Below are 16541 nucleotides of genomic sequence, written 5' to 3' on the forward strand. Positions count from 1 at the left end.
GGATCTGTTTTGAGCCCTTCTTGGCTGCAAGAAGGGCTGTCATGACACAGGCTCCTAAGGTTGGCGGTGGGGTGTGTGTGTGTGTGTGTGTGTGTGCAGGAAGTGATGGTGGAGAACAATGTGTTTTATCCACGGATCTCAAAACACTTTAACAAATAATACCCCTACACTGCTGTGTGATAGGAATTCCCAGTGTACAGTTCAGGAAAATGAGAAACAGAGAGGTTGTGCCTTTCCCTAGGCCACATAGCAAGGTAGTGGCAGAACAAGGAATAGGGCACAGGAGTCCTGATTCCCAGTCCCCTTTTGCCCTCTAACCACTAGGTCATACTTCCTACAAGAGTCCCCATTCTTTCCTAGCACTCCTTCCAGGGCAGGTAGCGATGAACACCCTCCCCACCCGCAGGGCTGAGCCTAAGGGTTCAATAGGGCCCTTAGTGTTTTAGTCAGAGGGAGCAGGAAATGCAAACAATGAACACAGGAAATATTTCTCTAATGAGAGACTGTGCAAAGCTATAAACTGTATTTCTCCTCTACAGGATGATGTGGGAAGAAAAGGAAGCCATGGGGATGCTGGACCCCAGGTACAGCCCATGCCCTTTGAAATTAAAGATGATGTCTAAGTACTTGGTGAATACTGAGCTTCATAAACCTGAATTTTTAACCTATTTTCAATTACTCTCTGACAGGGGGATGATGGAGACAGAGGAGACAAAGGACAAGTATGTTTGTTTGTTGTCCATTGTGGGTGGGGGGCAGGATTAGGAGAGTTCATGGCTGGACCTGCACACCGCATAGGCCATGTAGCTCTGCCCCACGCCCCAGCACGTAATGTGTTTGGAGTGGGCTGTGGGTAGCATGAGCCAAGACAGGTGGGCTCCATGACTTTGTGGCCATTGACTTCTGAGCAGCAGACCAACCATCCAGATTCCTGCAGCCCTGAGATTGCAGCAGCAGCAGTCACAGAGCATCAAGGTTGCTGCCCACAAACTGGGCAGGTTGTTCCTTCACAACTGAGCAGCCACAGTGAAGTCCAGTTACTCATGCTGTGTGTGGGCAGAAGCGTTTCCTGTTCAGGAGAGCAACCTAGAGTGTTAACCTTCATTAGAACTATCTGATTACTACTTCAACCCCCTACTTAAAACTCGCTCCGAACCGACTTGTTCTCTGTATATTTAGAGAGGCTTTCCTGCCTGTCTCCGGAATCAGAAAATAAACTCAGGCACTGGTTGGGTGATACCAAGTTCTGTGAACATTCAAGTAGGTGGAGTCTGTTGGACAGGGAGGGGGAGATGCACAAAGGCCAGAGAAGTGGGGACTGTTGGAATGTCAAGGGGGTTGGTGTCTCTCGTGTTCTGATAAGCTTTGGCTCGCCACCCAGACTGGTGAAAGCTTATCTGAAATGAACCATCTCCCTATGAAGAAAAGGAGGACTTGTGGCACATTAGAGACTAACCAATTTATCTGAGCATAAGCTTTCGTGAGCTACAGCTCACGAAAGCTTATGATCCGATGAAGTGAGCTGTAGCTCACGAAAGCTTATGCTCAAATAAATTGGTTAGTCTCTAAGGTGCCGCAAGTACTCCTTTTCTTTTTGCAAATACAGACTAACACGGCTGTTACTCTGAAACATCTCCCTATGAAAACCCTTCCTTTGAGAGTCAGAAAGGCCAAACAGGATGAATAAATGTGTCCACAAAGAATTAATACATGTGCCATGCAGTAAAACTCCTCTAATGGTAAGCCACCATGGTGCATATAATTGATAAAGAAGTTGAATGGCTGAACTGAATGGAATCTGCTACTCAACCTTCCCTGATGCTCTGTACTCAAAACGTCACACAGCAGAGAAGACCTGGATTAGGTCTTGGTGGTCCAGGATGTCCAAAGCTAACTATTCATTGTCAGAGTTTAAGCAGCCTCTCTCTCCTGCATGCTGGGGGAGGGTGACATTAAGATTTGGGGCTATCAAGCACAGCCTCCCATAGCTTCTGGGCAAATGATGTTCTACCACAGCCCAACAGGAACCTAAAATCATTCTCTCTTATAATGCTCACCCTGCTAGGTATAGAGTTAGGCCGAATGAAAAGGACCTACACAAACCCCAAGGAGAAGTAAGAATTGTGCTGCGTGAGCTCAGATATGATGGTGGTGGGCCCTTTTAGACTGACGAGGCTGGACAGAGGGAGGAAGATGAAGGAACACAGGCGCCTCTTTGTCCATGCTTATTGCTATTTTTCTCCCTTCAAACTTTTCCTTTCATCTCCTCCCATAGCAAGGAGAACGTGGCTTTTCTGGCCCTGCTGGCCCAAAGGGACAAAGAGGGGTCCCCGGATTACCTGGTCCAAGAGGCTTCCCTGGCCCCACTGGAGAGGATGGAGCAACTGGACCCCCTGGCTCTCCAGGGTCCTGGGGACCTGAAGTATGTTCCAGCTCCTTCTTTTTCTTTGCATTTTCCTTATTTGGTTATTGGAGTGCTGGTGGTTTTGCTTGTGAATATCTGCATATTCTCTCGCTGCTGCTGCTTACAGATCTTCAGGGACAGCTGTTGACTATGCACCCCCCTTATTTCTCAGTCATCGCACCAAATGTATTGTGTAAACGTTAAAGAAGTTAATCCTGTGAGGTGGTAATGGGATAAAGAGCTTTTCATCCTTAGGTCACTAGTTCAAATCCAGCTCAGACTGGTGGGTACTGAAAGCTTTTTCTATGTGATGGCTATATAAATGCTTGTCCAGAATGAGTTTGTTTATCAAAGTTCAGTTTTGCTTGGGGACACATCACAAATCATCCTCAGATCTGGCACAAAGTGATGTCTTTGCTGTTGTCTAATCGATGAGACCGTACAATACTATGTGACTTAGGTGACCTATCGCACACGGAGCACAGTTAAATCAAACAGTTCATGAGCAACCCATAGGTGGTAAATTGTTCCTCCAAACTATGTGGTGAATGTACATAGCCTAATGAATACCCTTGGGAGATATACACACAGAATCCCAATGCTATTTCTGTTGTGTTTATAAATTCATACTTGCATCCTAGGGTCCAGGGATGCCTGAGGAGCAGGTGTATGAACTGTGTCGTAATGTGGTCATAGCTCAGATAGCCCAATATGCAACTGCTATCAGATACAGATGTGCCAGCACCTGTCCTATTGCTAACATGACACTAATTGGCCCCCCAGGGCCTCGAGGAATGGCAGGACCACCAGGGAAAAAGGTGAGAACTCTCTGATACAGAGAGAGTGTGCATGTGAACATGTATGCAGGCGTCAGTGGAAATATGGCCATTCACTTCAGTGGGGCCAGGATTTCAACCAGAGTGTGTATGTACACTCTGTCAGGTCCTTCTTTGTTTGTATCCCAGTGTCATGACTGATCGTGACATAAAATAGTGTGCTCTTCCCTTCAAATTACACACACCAGGTATTTGTCCATGTCAGTCATTACTTGTATGACATCTAATGTGGATGCCTGATAAGCACTGATACCAGCAGAAACTGCCAGCCAGGAAAACCACTCTGGCACTCACAGGCATGTGTGACCAGGTGCCCGGAATGCCACACTGAGAATGCCACCTTCAAGGCAGACTGAAAGAAGACTGTATTAAAAGTGCTTCTGTAGTGCCCTGCTGGTTAACCAGAAGCCAAACACAGTCCGCTCTGGGCATTCCAGCCCTTGGCTCCTACCCAGACAACCAAGCCTATATAGTGAGAGGGTTACTGAAAACCCATTTCACCATATGTGAGGTTTTTTCTAATCCCAAAGGACAAGACACATTGCATCATCAGGTCAATATGAATCTCAGATCTTACCCAAATATCATGCTATCAGCCAATCCTCAGTAAGATAACTAAAGATTTATTAATAAAAGGGGGGAAAAAGAGAAAGTTATAAATGGCTAAGGAATCATATACATACAAGTGATTGCAAAGACCTTATATCAGGTTTGCAAAAGTCTCTGTAGAATCACCCAAACAGTTTGGGGGTCATCAATCCTTGTTTAAATCTCCCTTGTTAGAAATCCAGTCCAGAGCAATGAAACAGGAAATGAAGACAAAATGGAGATATTTCGGGGTCTTCTATATCCTCTGCCATGTGCATGGGAAAGTTACAGTACCAGACAAAGCCCACAGTCCCTGTTTGTGGAAAGGTACTGGCTCAAGATGGAGTCCAGGGTCACATGAGCATATCACATGTCCTTACCTGGCTTGCTGCAGCACAGGGGGTGGTCATTGGTTCCTTGACATCTGAGGAGGACCTGTTGGGCAGAATGAGTTTCGTCTATGGCCCACTGTGAGAATTGAATGTCCTTGATGGGCCATCAACACAACTGTCTAGCCTTGATGTAAATCTATTTGAGAGGTTTCACACAGGAACAAACATGTTTGAGATACAAATACATATCTAGTGTTCATAACGTCATATCCAGAGATGATACTTGGATTTTACCAAGATAATCCTACTCAACACATTGTAACTTTTCCATTGACACCTTACATGATCCATTTTGTATAAGACTAATGGAAATTGTATAACAGTGATATAAATGGTCACCTTTCTTATACACAACATTGCACCCTGGAGAGCCTTCAATAAGAAGAGATGGCAACAGCTGGAATAAGTTTGCACTGTGCCTTCAGTTCCCAGCAGTGCTTTTCTAGCTGACTGGAGCAGAGCTGATGCAAAGCATAAGTATACTCAGCTCAGGGCTAGACCTGGACAATTTGATCCTGAATTTCTATGGTGACGCCTGGAGACTTCCATTAAGAATAAGCATAGGAGAGTGGGGTAGGAAAAATGTATAATCAATTATTTGATAGCTCTGGTTGGGTCCCTACTGGACATGTAATGAGAAACTCTGCTCTCATTGTATCTCAGAACTGCTGCTTTCAGGTGAAATTCTGAAGTCCTGAGATTCCTTGGCCTGCTTGTTTTCATTTTCTTAGAGAACAGATTTCTCAAAATTGCCATTTTTTATGATGATGGCAAACCCCCTGGTTTGTGCCTTTAAAAATTAAAATCACTTATATCATTTTAATAGGGAAAAACAGATCTTGATGGATTTAAAGGTGAGCCTGGTCCAAAAGGATCTGTTGGATTTCCTGGAGCTAAAGGAGCAGCTGGGGAACAAGGTAGGGACATACACACTCCTAGATTAATTCACAAGCAATGTTCCCCTATAGCCAAATCCAATGCGCAAGCTGGTTTCTTTATGTGCTTTGTGCCATGTAGGAGACAGAGGCCAGAAAGGTGAGAGAGGAGATTCAGGCATGGGACTCCCTGGCTCAGATGGACCTCAAGGCTTTAGAGGTAAAGAGGATTTCAAGGGATGTTTTATCTGAGGTTTTAACTTCCTTGCTCTATATTTTTCAATTATTCACCATAAAACTGTTTATAGACTCAGCTATGAAACACATATGTGCAACTTATTTAATAAAGTCATTATTTTTGGTACAATGATTGCCACTGAAATATTTACAACTCTCTGTGAAAATACTGAACTTTGTTCATGAGCTTCACAGTTTTCCTACATAATCGCTATTGTAAGTATGGGGGAGGCCACACTGCTAGTTTGATCACTGTGCAAACCTGTAAAGATTTTAATGGCACCTGATGTGTACACTGACAGTGGTGTGTGTCAGCAGGATCTTTGTAAAAGAAATGTCGAGAGAGAATCACTGGTTGGGAATTCAAAGAAAGGGTCACAGAGAGGACCCCCCCCCCCCACTATTTTTTCCTGACCTTGATGAAGGAAAGAAATCAGATTTCCTACCCCTAAAATGGTGTGCTAATAATATTGGAATAGTTAATGCTAGATCTGGCTGGAGGATGATAATTCTCACAACAACTTCCAAGGTTTCAGAATTTGTTTTCATTCTTCACTAGAACAAACCCAAAACCTTTTGAATGTTTTTGTGAAACAGAAGGGTGGAAACATCCGTTTTTAGATTGAAAACATTGGTGTGTCTCTCTCTCTGGTCAGAAGTGACCAAGGAACCATGGACTTCAGAAACCTTCTCATCAAAATTGATATGGCTCCATAAAACACTCCAGTTTCAGCAAAGCATCATATGTCAACAAAAATATATTAAATTTAAAATGTTCCAATCAGCTCTAGTTAGCATCTAGTGTCAGGATGACCCTGGCACAATTTTTACTGTGTTAAAATGCACTTGCCCTTATCAAGTATCTAGATTACACTGAGAGAGACTGAGGTCCTTTGTACAGGTTTAGCAAGGTCCTGTGAAGGGGATTTATTTCATGTAGATTCATTCTGTACAGGGGGAGGGGAAGAACACATGCAGAGGAATTTAACAGAGATGGTACGTGCCCCTAGACTAATTCACTAGATAGCTCCCTGTTGACCTTTTTCACCCTCACAATTTGCTCATGTTCTTGAATTTCTACAAGCCATGAGCCTAATTCTGACCTCTCTTAGATCAGTTTTGCATCAGTGTAATTCCAACAGCAATAGTGGAGCTATGACTGATTTACACCAGTATGAATAAAAGGAAAATCAGGCCCCGTTTTGGGGCAAGAGGACTCAGCTCCATCGAGTCTCCCCTTTTCTTTATATAATTTCCTTGTTTCGTTCTTCTTCTAGGATTCCCTAGACATGCTGCTGTTGCCAAAGATGGTCAGCCAGGCACAGTAGGTCCCCCTGGCTACCGTGGTCCTCCAGGTCAGCCAGGGTTTCCTGGCCCTTCGGCTGTCCCTGGACTTTGTGAAGCAGCAGACTGCAGGATCTATGCTCCTAACTCTCTGTCAGAACAGGGATTAGTAAAGGGGCCATCTGTTTAATTATAAAATAATAATGATGCCAGGATAGATGTGGAAAAATATCCTGATGGCACTCATTTCCTGTTGGAATAACACCACTGCCTGATTCTTCATTGGTGGCCTAGTAATGTTATACTGGGCTAATGGGACACTGATTTTAGGCATTAAACCCCATATGTTGTGATTTCTTTATTACATTCCCCAGTTATATTTATGCAAACCTGTGCAACTGGTGTATTGTGGAAGTACCCTTTCAGCCTCAAATCATTGGTGCACGAACATTAAACAGCAGATAAGTAAACATCACAATGAGTCCAGCTAAAAGAATAAATTTTTAGCCATCAAGTACTACCCCATTTTAATGGTTCTGGTTAAAGTTCTTGAGTGTTTGATTATCCATTGAGAAACAAAGCTGCTTGACTTTTACTTAAAATGTATTCTGGGTCTCTTATAAGCCAAGTGAATGTTGAATCTTGCAGATAAACAAGAAAGGACAAATTCTGCTCTCAGTTATAATGGGCTAAACCCAGAGCAACTTCAGCCAAGTAAATTGTTTTTCTGGATCTACCCGAGACAGATGAGCTGAATTTATCTATCAGATTGAAAAAGTCTGTATGTCAGGATGCGTTTTTAAAAGAAATCTCTACATAGGCAGCCACAGTCTATTAATTCAGCCTGTTTTATACTGAACTGTACACTGGCTATTTTATAGTATTCCTGCACCTCATTTTGTAATTCACAAAGCTGGCTGACTAATCAGACCTTGGCATGTTTATATTATCAAACAGACGACGACAGACAAAATCCTTGTTTGAACTTGGCTGTTGTTGTGGAAACAACACAGTGCTCTATGGACATAGAGCCAAAAGCTGTAATCCTTTCTCAAGCCATTGCCTTCAATAGGTGTCTTGTCTGATTAAGGCTGGCAGGATTCATGCCACTGTTTGTATCTCTAGACGACTAGTTCAGTAAAGAAAGGTTTCAGCAGTTATTCCCAATTCCCCTATTAGCAGAAGCCTGTTCTCTATGGCAGTGGTTCTCAACCAGGAGTCAGGGGCCGTCTGTTGGGGCCGTGAGCAGGTTTCAAGGGGTCCACCAAAATAAACCAGAGAGCAGGGCTGGTGTTAGACTTGCTGAAGCCCAAGGCAGAAAGCCAAAGCCCAAGCTCCGCTGCCAGGGCTGAAAGCCGAAGCCTGAGCAACCTATTGTTGTGGGTCTCTGGGCAATCACCCGCCTTGCTACCCCCTAATGCCAGCTCTGGCTTTTAATTTACTGGATATGCAGAAAACCAGGTGTTGTGGCACAGGTGGGCCATGGAATTTTTATAGCCTGTTGCGGGGGGGGGAACAACATCAGAAAGAAAAAAGGTGGAAGTGGCTACCTTTAGTGCTCATAACTAAAGACACAATTCTGCTTTCACTGAGGCGATGGCAAAACTCCCGTTGGTTTCAGTGGTGCAGAACTGAACCTTAAAGGCCAGATTCAAAGCCCATTAAAGTCTATGGAAAGTCTCCCACTTGATTTCAGTGATCTTTGTATCAAGCCCTATGTGTATTCAACAGCTGACCCACCACTCTTCACCATTTTGTGGGTTTGGCTTTTCACTGGGAAAGGCTGTGGCACCCCATTCAAAGCTTTCTATGTTTTTATTTATCAGCTACTGCTGTTAACAGTTCAGAAGCTGCTTGTGGGGTTCCCAGCCTGTGTTCTGTCCCATCCTATGTACTGTAAACTGTCTTGGGCTTGTCTGTAAGGTGCCTAGCACACATCCAACGGAACTCACATCAATAGAGATACTTGTCAGGACTGAGGGGGAGAGGAGGGTGTTAACAGTGGGGCAGCGTTTCATGTTTGAAGTTTTACATTTTCTGCACAACTGTTGGTTATTTGCAATTCACTCATACTTCCCTGGATCTTGTAGCCTCCTGTCAGCTCGACTAAAAGGACAGGCTGAAATGCTACGTTTGGACTCTGTCACGTTGAGCTACTGCTTTGAGCATTTTGGTTTCTGCATGTTTTGCTGCTGCCACCAGCAAATCTTTGTCTGACAAAAAAAATTAAGGGCTAAATGTGACCAAGGCTACAAGACATCAGAGGGGACTAATAACCCCACCATATACCTAGACTTGTGCAACCTGGATACCGGGTTTGGATGTGCAGGAGTGAGTGGGACTATTTCCTGTTTACTCCCTCCCCAGAGCACGGGGTGGGAAGGAGCAGAAACTGGCCCCATCCTGCCTTACTCACTGGCCAAAGTAACTGAGCCAGTGTGGGAGGTAGTAACCTCCTGGTGGTGTAGGCCACCCCCATTTCCTGCCCACCCTAAGAAGCAAGCAGGGGAGGAGTTATAACTGACAGGTACCACAGTGTCTCCTAGAGATATTCCTGGGTTGGTGCAGACCTTGTCAGGGATGTGCCTAAAGTCTCAATCTAGCTCTGAAGGTTTACTCTGGATTCCTAATGGTAACAGTGTCTGTGGACCAAGAATCAGTTTGATGGGTTCCTTTCTATAAATAAATTTCCCTTCACATTCTTCTTTCCAGAAGGGAATCAAATAATACATATGCAGATTTGTTTTTCAAATTACAAATCTTTTCTTGCTTAAAAAATAATGGATTTATCTCTCACCCCTCCCTCCACTAAATCCAACCAAGACCACTTTTTCCTGGTTCTCTCTCTCGTGGGGGGTGGTGGTGGTGAATAAGTGGTGATTAAAATAAAAGCACACAAAAATTAATGCATTGAGGGCTTAGCCTATGCATCCACACTAAAATGTTGCTTCATAGTTAAAGTGTTTTTAAATACTCAAAGTTCTAGTTGGGGGTGTGGTTGCACTGAGGTACAGGGTACAGGGAGTGTGTATATACAGAACGAGGCCAAATCTGCAGTTGTGCCTTGATTCTGCCAGTCCTTGAGACTGTAGAAAGGGGTGCAGGGCTGCTGTGATCTCAGGCAACTGTGAGAAGAGATTATTGCAGAAATTTTCAAAAGGTGGTCTCTCTCTAGGTAGTGAGAAGGCTTCCCACTACTGTGGTACCTGATGCAAATAGTCTGTTGCATGCTCCAGCTGCAACTTAGAGCATGTTTGTGTGCTCAAGAGATTTTCAGAAGTTTAATTGCACCCAATGTGCCCTGGGCCTGAGCTCTCCCCCTCCCTTCTCTGTCTTTCCACTCTAGTCTGTTCCCCTCCTCTCCATGCCCATGACACTAAGCATGACAGAGGGATCCATCTCTCGCCCCTGATTGTGAGGGTCACGCCTATTCTGAGTTCAGCAAGGGAGCTCCTGAAGAGCACTGCCACCAGCGAGATGTGTTAGTCCATTCATTCTCTCAGTTGTCCTACCCATGCTCCACCTGAGGGCTGGATTTTAATACCCAACAGCCTCCACAGAGCAGAATCGTTTTGACAAAAGCAAAACAAAATCTCTGCTTGTATATACTCCAATGCTTCAAAACCAGAGCCATGTCTCACATGGCACAGCTCAGTACAACTTTAGCTGCCAGGCAATATCAAAGGAATATTCACAGCTTGGCTAGAGTCTTTAGCTATCCAGGTAAAATGTGCAGAATGCCATTCTAATGCCTGGTGTACAGGATTGCCCATCAAAGCCAGGTTCCATTTGACAGCATTATTATAAAACTCTACTGATCTGCAGGGAGTATAAGAGGGGCTCTAACCAGCCGCAGGGGAAAAGGAGCTTTAAGCAGCCCCACAGACGCTTGCCTGACAAAGAGAACCCACAATGCCTAGAACTGCTCCTGCAAAAGTGTACTTACAGTACAGGGGCAATTCTGCCTCAGCAAATGCACATACAGCTCCCCTTGATTCCAATAGGCATTGCTCACACACACCCCATGGCAAAATTTCACTGAATTCACTGTTTACTGAATTCAGGAACCCCTCTCCTGTAGCCAAAAAGATTGAAATCCACTTAAAACAGGGGATTCTGAACCATTTCTCATGTCTCAGTAAATGTTACAAAGCTGCATCTCTCTAGTGGATGGCAAATGTCAGTAGAAGCTATTTTGACATTGGATCATCCCTTCAGCTTAGGGCACAGCTGATGAGTTTCATTTAGAGAGTCCAAGTTACAAAACTCTGGTCTCTCCCAGGGGATTCTTCTGTGCAGGGTTCACCTTCTCAGCTACTTGAACCTTTCACCACTGGTGCCTGGGGTCAGGATGGAACCACTCAATTTATCTTCCTAGGTCTCGAGTTGAACAGAGCATGATAATTTGGATTGTGCGCGCCTGGTGATTTTATATGTGGATTTTTATCTCCCGATAACATAGGAACTCTTGAAAAGGTTACAGGCTAAACTCCAGCTGGGGCCAAAGATGATGCATGGCTAGAAAGGGTTAAACATCCTGCGAAATAAATAACCCTCAAAAGACATGTGGGGAGATAATGTTTGTGTTTTTGTGTATTTACATATGTATGAGTAGGGTCAACAATGTAATCAACAGTCCCTGTCTATGCTGTATTCTGATAGTTCAGAGATCAAAAAGACATCCTAGCATTTAAATGAATTAAATACCGAGATATCCTGTGTTTACATCTCTCTTTGAAATGTACTGTGAATGGTGGAGGAAAAAGCAAATAGCTATACGAATTAACATAAGGCTAAGTACCCTGATGGATCTCTTTCAAAGTCATGCTAATCACTTGTATCAAAAGATCCCCTTGTGCTGGGTCATCATCCTGTGTTTGGCTAAACTGGTCTTTGGTGTGCTGGCTGAAGGCTACCCTCACGCAGGGGAGAATCTGATCCAGAGTCTTCTGCTTGTAGTTGCAAACAGGTGTTGGATCACTAGTGGGAGAAAAAAAATTCTTCTGTCCTTAACTGCAATCAGATGTGAAAAGTGGCCTTCTGCTTATGGGGCCATAGTTCACGTTGTCTCTATTTTCTTTTGGAAAATGCAGGCTTAGTTTTCTATGCTCATGAAGATAATAGGACTGACATAAACAAGTTCCTGAGACTCAGAGTTAACGTCATGAGTTTGTACAGTAACTGTGACACTGGAAACATTTGTTCATTTTTGGCAAAGAAAGGCTCTTTCTATTTCCCTTCCTTCCAAGGCTGTGTTCATGTCTAAATTTTAAAATAAACCACAAATACTTTAAAAGTTTAAAAGTTTATTGCCAGAATGCAGCAGTCAGCCTTTTTTGATGTTACATGGAAAATGAACAAGCAAAATGAGTAAAAAATATAGAGTATGGTGAAAGAAAAGTACATGCTAATAATATCCCCCAATAATGAAGTTATAATTGAACAGTCAACCAAGTACATTATCTGTGGAAGAGGATACAGCTTCTCATGTTACAGTACAGTATCCAGATTGATAAGGAAATGCATTTTCCATCCACAATGTAACTACTTTTCTTAAAATAAAATAAAAAATAAAATAAAAGTGGCTAGGCTGGGGAAAAAAGGAAACTATTACAATATTTTCAGATCTTGGTTATCAGCTTACAATTTTGAGGGTATGGAAATGGGAGAAGCAAACAATAGCCCATGCAAAATATACAGGAAGAGATTAATCAAAAATCCAAACATTAAAAAAATATGAAACTCATAACTGTTGCATTTTGCTGTCCTGCAATCTTCTCTTCAAAAGTCTACACCCAAAACATTTTACAGATTTTTTTAAGAGTAGAGAAGTTAATCACACCCAGAAAAGACTTTATGATTTATTTTGGGCATGACTTTATTTTCCAGCAAGGTCACTGCACCCAAGCAAATAATAATATGACCACCAGTTTGTTTTGTTTTTAAGTGAAAGTAATACAGATTCATCTAAATGAAATTAAAATTCAGATACACTTGTTAACTGACTACTAACGCCCAATAGAGCTGCTGCTGAAGGTTGAATAGGAATAAGAATATGAAGCATTTGCTGATGCATCTAAACTTCCTCTCCTGGATCCACTTTGTGAGCCTGAGCGGGAGCCTGAGCGGGAGCCTGAGCGGGAGCCAGGGGCAGAGGAGACGTTATAGGGACTAGAGATGCCTTTGGACGAAACAGAAGCAGCTTCCAACAGTCTCAGCCCAGTGACGTCCTCCACCATTGATCGACTCATTGCATCTTTGTAGGATATTTTCAGCTTGGTCTTGGGGCAGGTCAGAATTTTGGTATAGCTGTTAGTGTCTTGCAATCTCTGAGCATTCCGCCCATCAATCAATCCTTTCCTAATGGCTTCCTCCGTACTTATTCTTCCACGCACTTCTGGATCGACGAGGCCTCCAGTGAGGTACTGGAATTCAAGAAAGCGCTGACCAGCCTCATAAGGCAGCCACTTTTCCTTCACGGCCTCTGCTGCTGACATTCTACTGCCACCCTTTAAGCCTTCAAACCCTAAGAAGGCCTTCTGAGCTGGCTTGAGCCGTGTGGCCATATCATGATCAATGATGCCTTGAGCAACTGCATCCTGAAGTGAAAGCCTTTGGCCTGTGGTAGGGCACATTATGCCTCCTGTGCAAGCCTGAGCTTCAAGCAACCGCTGTCCTGTAATGCTGTCAACAATGCCCCGTTGTATAGCTTCTGAAATGGAGATTCTTTCTAAGTTTTCAGTATCAAATATGGCTGCAATGGGGCTGCATTCCTCCAGGGGTGCTGAAAAAGAACCACTCTTTCTCACTGAAGAACTCCTGACACTCAGCACTGTGGGAGATTTAGTTACTGACTCATGCTTAAATACTTCATCGCCACCATTCTTGTAGGAAATCATGTCTGCAAACTGCGTAAGGCTCAAGTTTCCAGAACGGTACTGGTCAAAAAATTTCCTTTCAACAAGACCCGTATCAATAGCCTCCTGAATGTCATACTGATTGCCTGTTTTCCTGTCCACAAGGACCACTCTTGTGCTTCCATCTGACCCTGTAATAGTTATTTCTTCCCACTCACACTCCTGTTCAGAAAGTTCCAGGTAGGTGTCATAATCTATGAGGCCTTTATTGTATGCCTCCTGCACGGACATTTCCCGGTCTGTTTCTGGATCTACGATGACAACCCTGCGTTTCCTAAGTGTGTTCTTCTGTGAAGTTTGCACCATCTTTTTCTTGTCTCTCAGGGGGAGAAGACAGAGCCCTGTTGCATCATCCTTTATGCACCTTTCTTTCAGCTGCAGATAGGTCAGATTTTCTTCGGTGTTAGGATCGAAAAAACCCTTCGTATCATCACTCGGGTCTGAGAGAATTAAGCTGAGCTCTTCATTGAAGTAACCACGTGTATATGCCACGTCAACCGGCAAACGGTGGCTTTTTTGGGGGTCAATGATTCCCCCAGTGGCAATCTGAGCCTCTAGCAAACGAATGCCATGGCCTCTCTCAATGAGCTCCTTATTCATTGCCTGGAACAAGGAGATGATATTTCCTGTTTCGGGGTCTTTGTACCCTGTGACCGCTCTTTCAGCGGAGAGAAGTTTGTCTTTAAATTCAATTCCAACAAGGCCTCTTTTGTAAGCTTCCTCAACCGGTAGCCTTGCATTGCTGACAGGATCCACTATGAAACCAGTGGCTGCTTGGGCTTCTAGAAGTTCAAGGGCTGTACCCGGTCTAACCAGGCCTATTTTCATGGCCTGGTAAATGCCAAGCTTCTCTTTAGTGGCCTCATTGTATATCCCTGCTATGCAACTAGAGCCCTGGAGGAAATCCTTAATTCTGTCACTGACTTCTTCCACACTAATTGTGCCTGCTTCGAGATCACAGGCTGTTGATTCCTGAATAATTCCAGAGCTGACCAGTTCACTTATGGGGACGGGCTGCCTAATCCCTTGAAATGACATGCTTCTCTTATGCACGGGAAGGAGAAGTAAACCAGTGTGAGGTTCAATCCTGCATTTTTCCCTCAGCTGGATGTAACTGACCGCCTTCTTGGTTGCAGGGTCAATAAAATTCTTTGAAGCACCTTGAGGGTTATTCAGGACTCTGTACAGGTCTTTGTCAATCAACCCACGAGACAAAGCAACATCTTTTGGCAAGAAAACACTGTTGACAGGGTCAACAATGCCTCCTGCAGACATCTGGGCTTCAAGCAGGCGAATACCAGTTTCCCTGTCAATCAGATTTTTCTTGATGGCATCAGACACTGGCACTGTTTTTCCTGAGAATGGATCTTTAAATCCCGTAACAGCCTTCTCTGCTGTATAGATTTGTTCTCGGTCATCAAAATCAATCAGGTCTCTCGCAATCGCACTGTCCACAGTCAACAACTCATTTCTGTGCGGGTCAATCACGCCTCCTGTAGCTGCCTGGGCTTCTAAAAGCAGGACTGTGTTTTCTGGGGTAAGAAGCTGCTTCCGTTTGGCCTCCAACAAAGTGTACTTCTCCTTTGGAGTAAGAGATGCTCCAGCAATAGCCCCTACCCCTCTAAGATAAGGTTCAATGTCAGCAGCAACTTCTTCCACTGACCTTTGCCCCTTCAGGAGCTTATCTAGGGTGCTTTTGTCTATCAACTGACATTCATAGAGCTGAATTGCTGTAATTTTCTTACGCAGCCCATTAAACAGCAATTTGGAAGGATCAATGGCAAAGTCCTCTTCCGTCTGAGTACATCTGTGGGACCCACATGGGCGATACTTAAATTTCTCAATCTCCCTTTGCATTCTGAGGCGCTCGGCATCCATCTCCGATTGGCTTTTGCAGCTGATCTCTTCCAATCTGCACTTGTATCGGTCTTCAATCCTCTTGATCTCCATTTGTAACCTTTCAATCTCAATCCTCAGGGCATTCTTCTCCCTCTCACTCTTTTCCCTCTCAGATTCAAACTTTCTAATGGTCTCTTCATTTCGGGAATACTGGCTCTTCCACTGATTTAAGTCATTCAGGATTTGTTGTTTCTCACTTTCCAGCCGTTGTTTCAAACGAGACTCTGATTCCAGTGTAACCTTTGCACGGTTCAGCTCTTCTTCTAATCTCTGCAGTCTTGCCCTGTCTTGTTCTAAGGTACTTATTTTTATCAGCAGGGTCTCCCTTTCTTGCATAATGTGAGTATACTGACTTTGGGATTCTTGAATCCTGTTGGATGCCTAAAATTTAAAAAGCAAAAAATTGAGAGAGAAAAATGTTATAATTCCCACTTACGATGTTCTTTATCCTCTTCCATAATTTAATCTATCATATATTGGCACTGGAAAACCTTCGGAATATCCCTATGCTGTATCCAAGACTATGAATATGTTTTAATATACATGGATACCTTCTCTGAAAACATTCCTGTTACCACCTAGCACATAGTGCCTCATACCTACTTTTCGCTTATAGACTGTACTGCATCCCCTCTTAACCGTCTTGTTTTTAATTCTGTCTGTGGGTTAGGGAAGCCTTGGTTTTATGGTGATCAGTTACCTTCTGACTACATTTTTACGACTACTCATACTATATATGTACAGTGTACACAGACACATCAAGGGCCTGATCCTCAGCTGGTGAAAATGGGCATAGCTCCATTTACTTATGCCTCCTCTTCTTGTCCATATTTTTTATTTTCTTCAGTTCCAAATATTTTTACTTGAATTTCTTTAAATTTTAATGCATTTAATGCCACTTAACATATGCGTACACACATGCACAGATATATAGAATGCATACCCTATATGCATCAACTGTATTAAATTAAATAAACTATGTATGTAATAAATATGTGTGTGTGTGTGTTTCTGTCTAGAGAGAGACATAGACAGATCGATAGATACAGAGACTCTATTAAAAAAAAGAGAGAAACAATATTATCAGTTTAAGAGAAAAACAAAGGGAA

At 43.4% G+C, this 16541-nt stretch overlaps 1 protein-coding gene across 3 annotated transcripts in view; it reads right to left on the reverse strand.

The window, feature by feature from the left end:
• Positions 1 to 11905: 11905 nt before the first annotated feature.
• DSP (desmoplakin) overlaps positions 11906 to 16541 on the reverse strand; it is a 49798-nt gene continuing 45162 nt past the window's right edge. For all 3 annotated transcript variants that reach the window (XM_073332093.1, XM_073332095.1, XM_073332094.1), the window contains one exon: positions 11906 to 15813. In XM_073332093.1, coding sequence (XP_073188194.1) covers positions 12625 to 15813 — 3189 coding nt within the window. In that variant the 3' untranslated portion in view covers positions 11906 to 12624. The remainder of the gene's footprint in view (positions 15814 to 16541) is intronic.

The sequence above is a fragment of the Lepidochelys kempii genome, chromosome 2 (genome assembly GCF_965140265.1).
Source record: "Lepidochelys kempii isolate rLepKem1 chromosome 2, rLepKem1.hap2, whole genome shotgun sequence".
Lineage (NCBI taxonomy): Eukaryota > Metazoa > Chordata > Testudines > Cheloniidae > Lepidochelys > Lepidochelys kempii.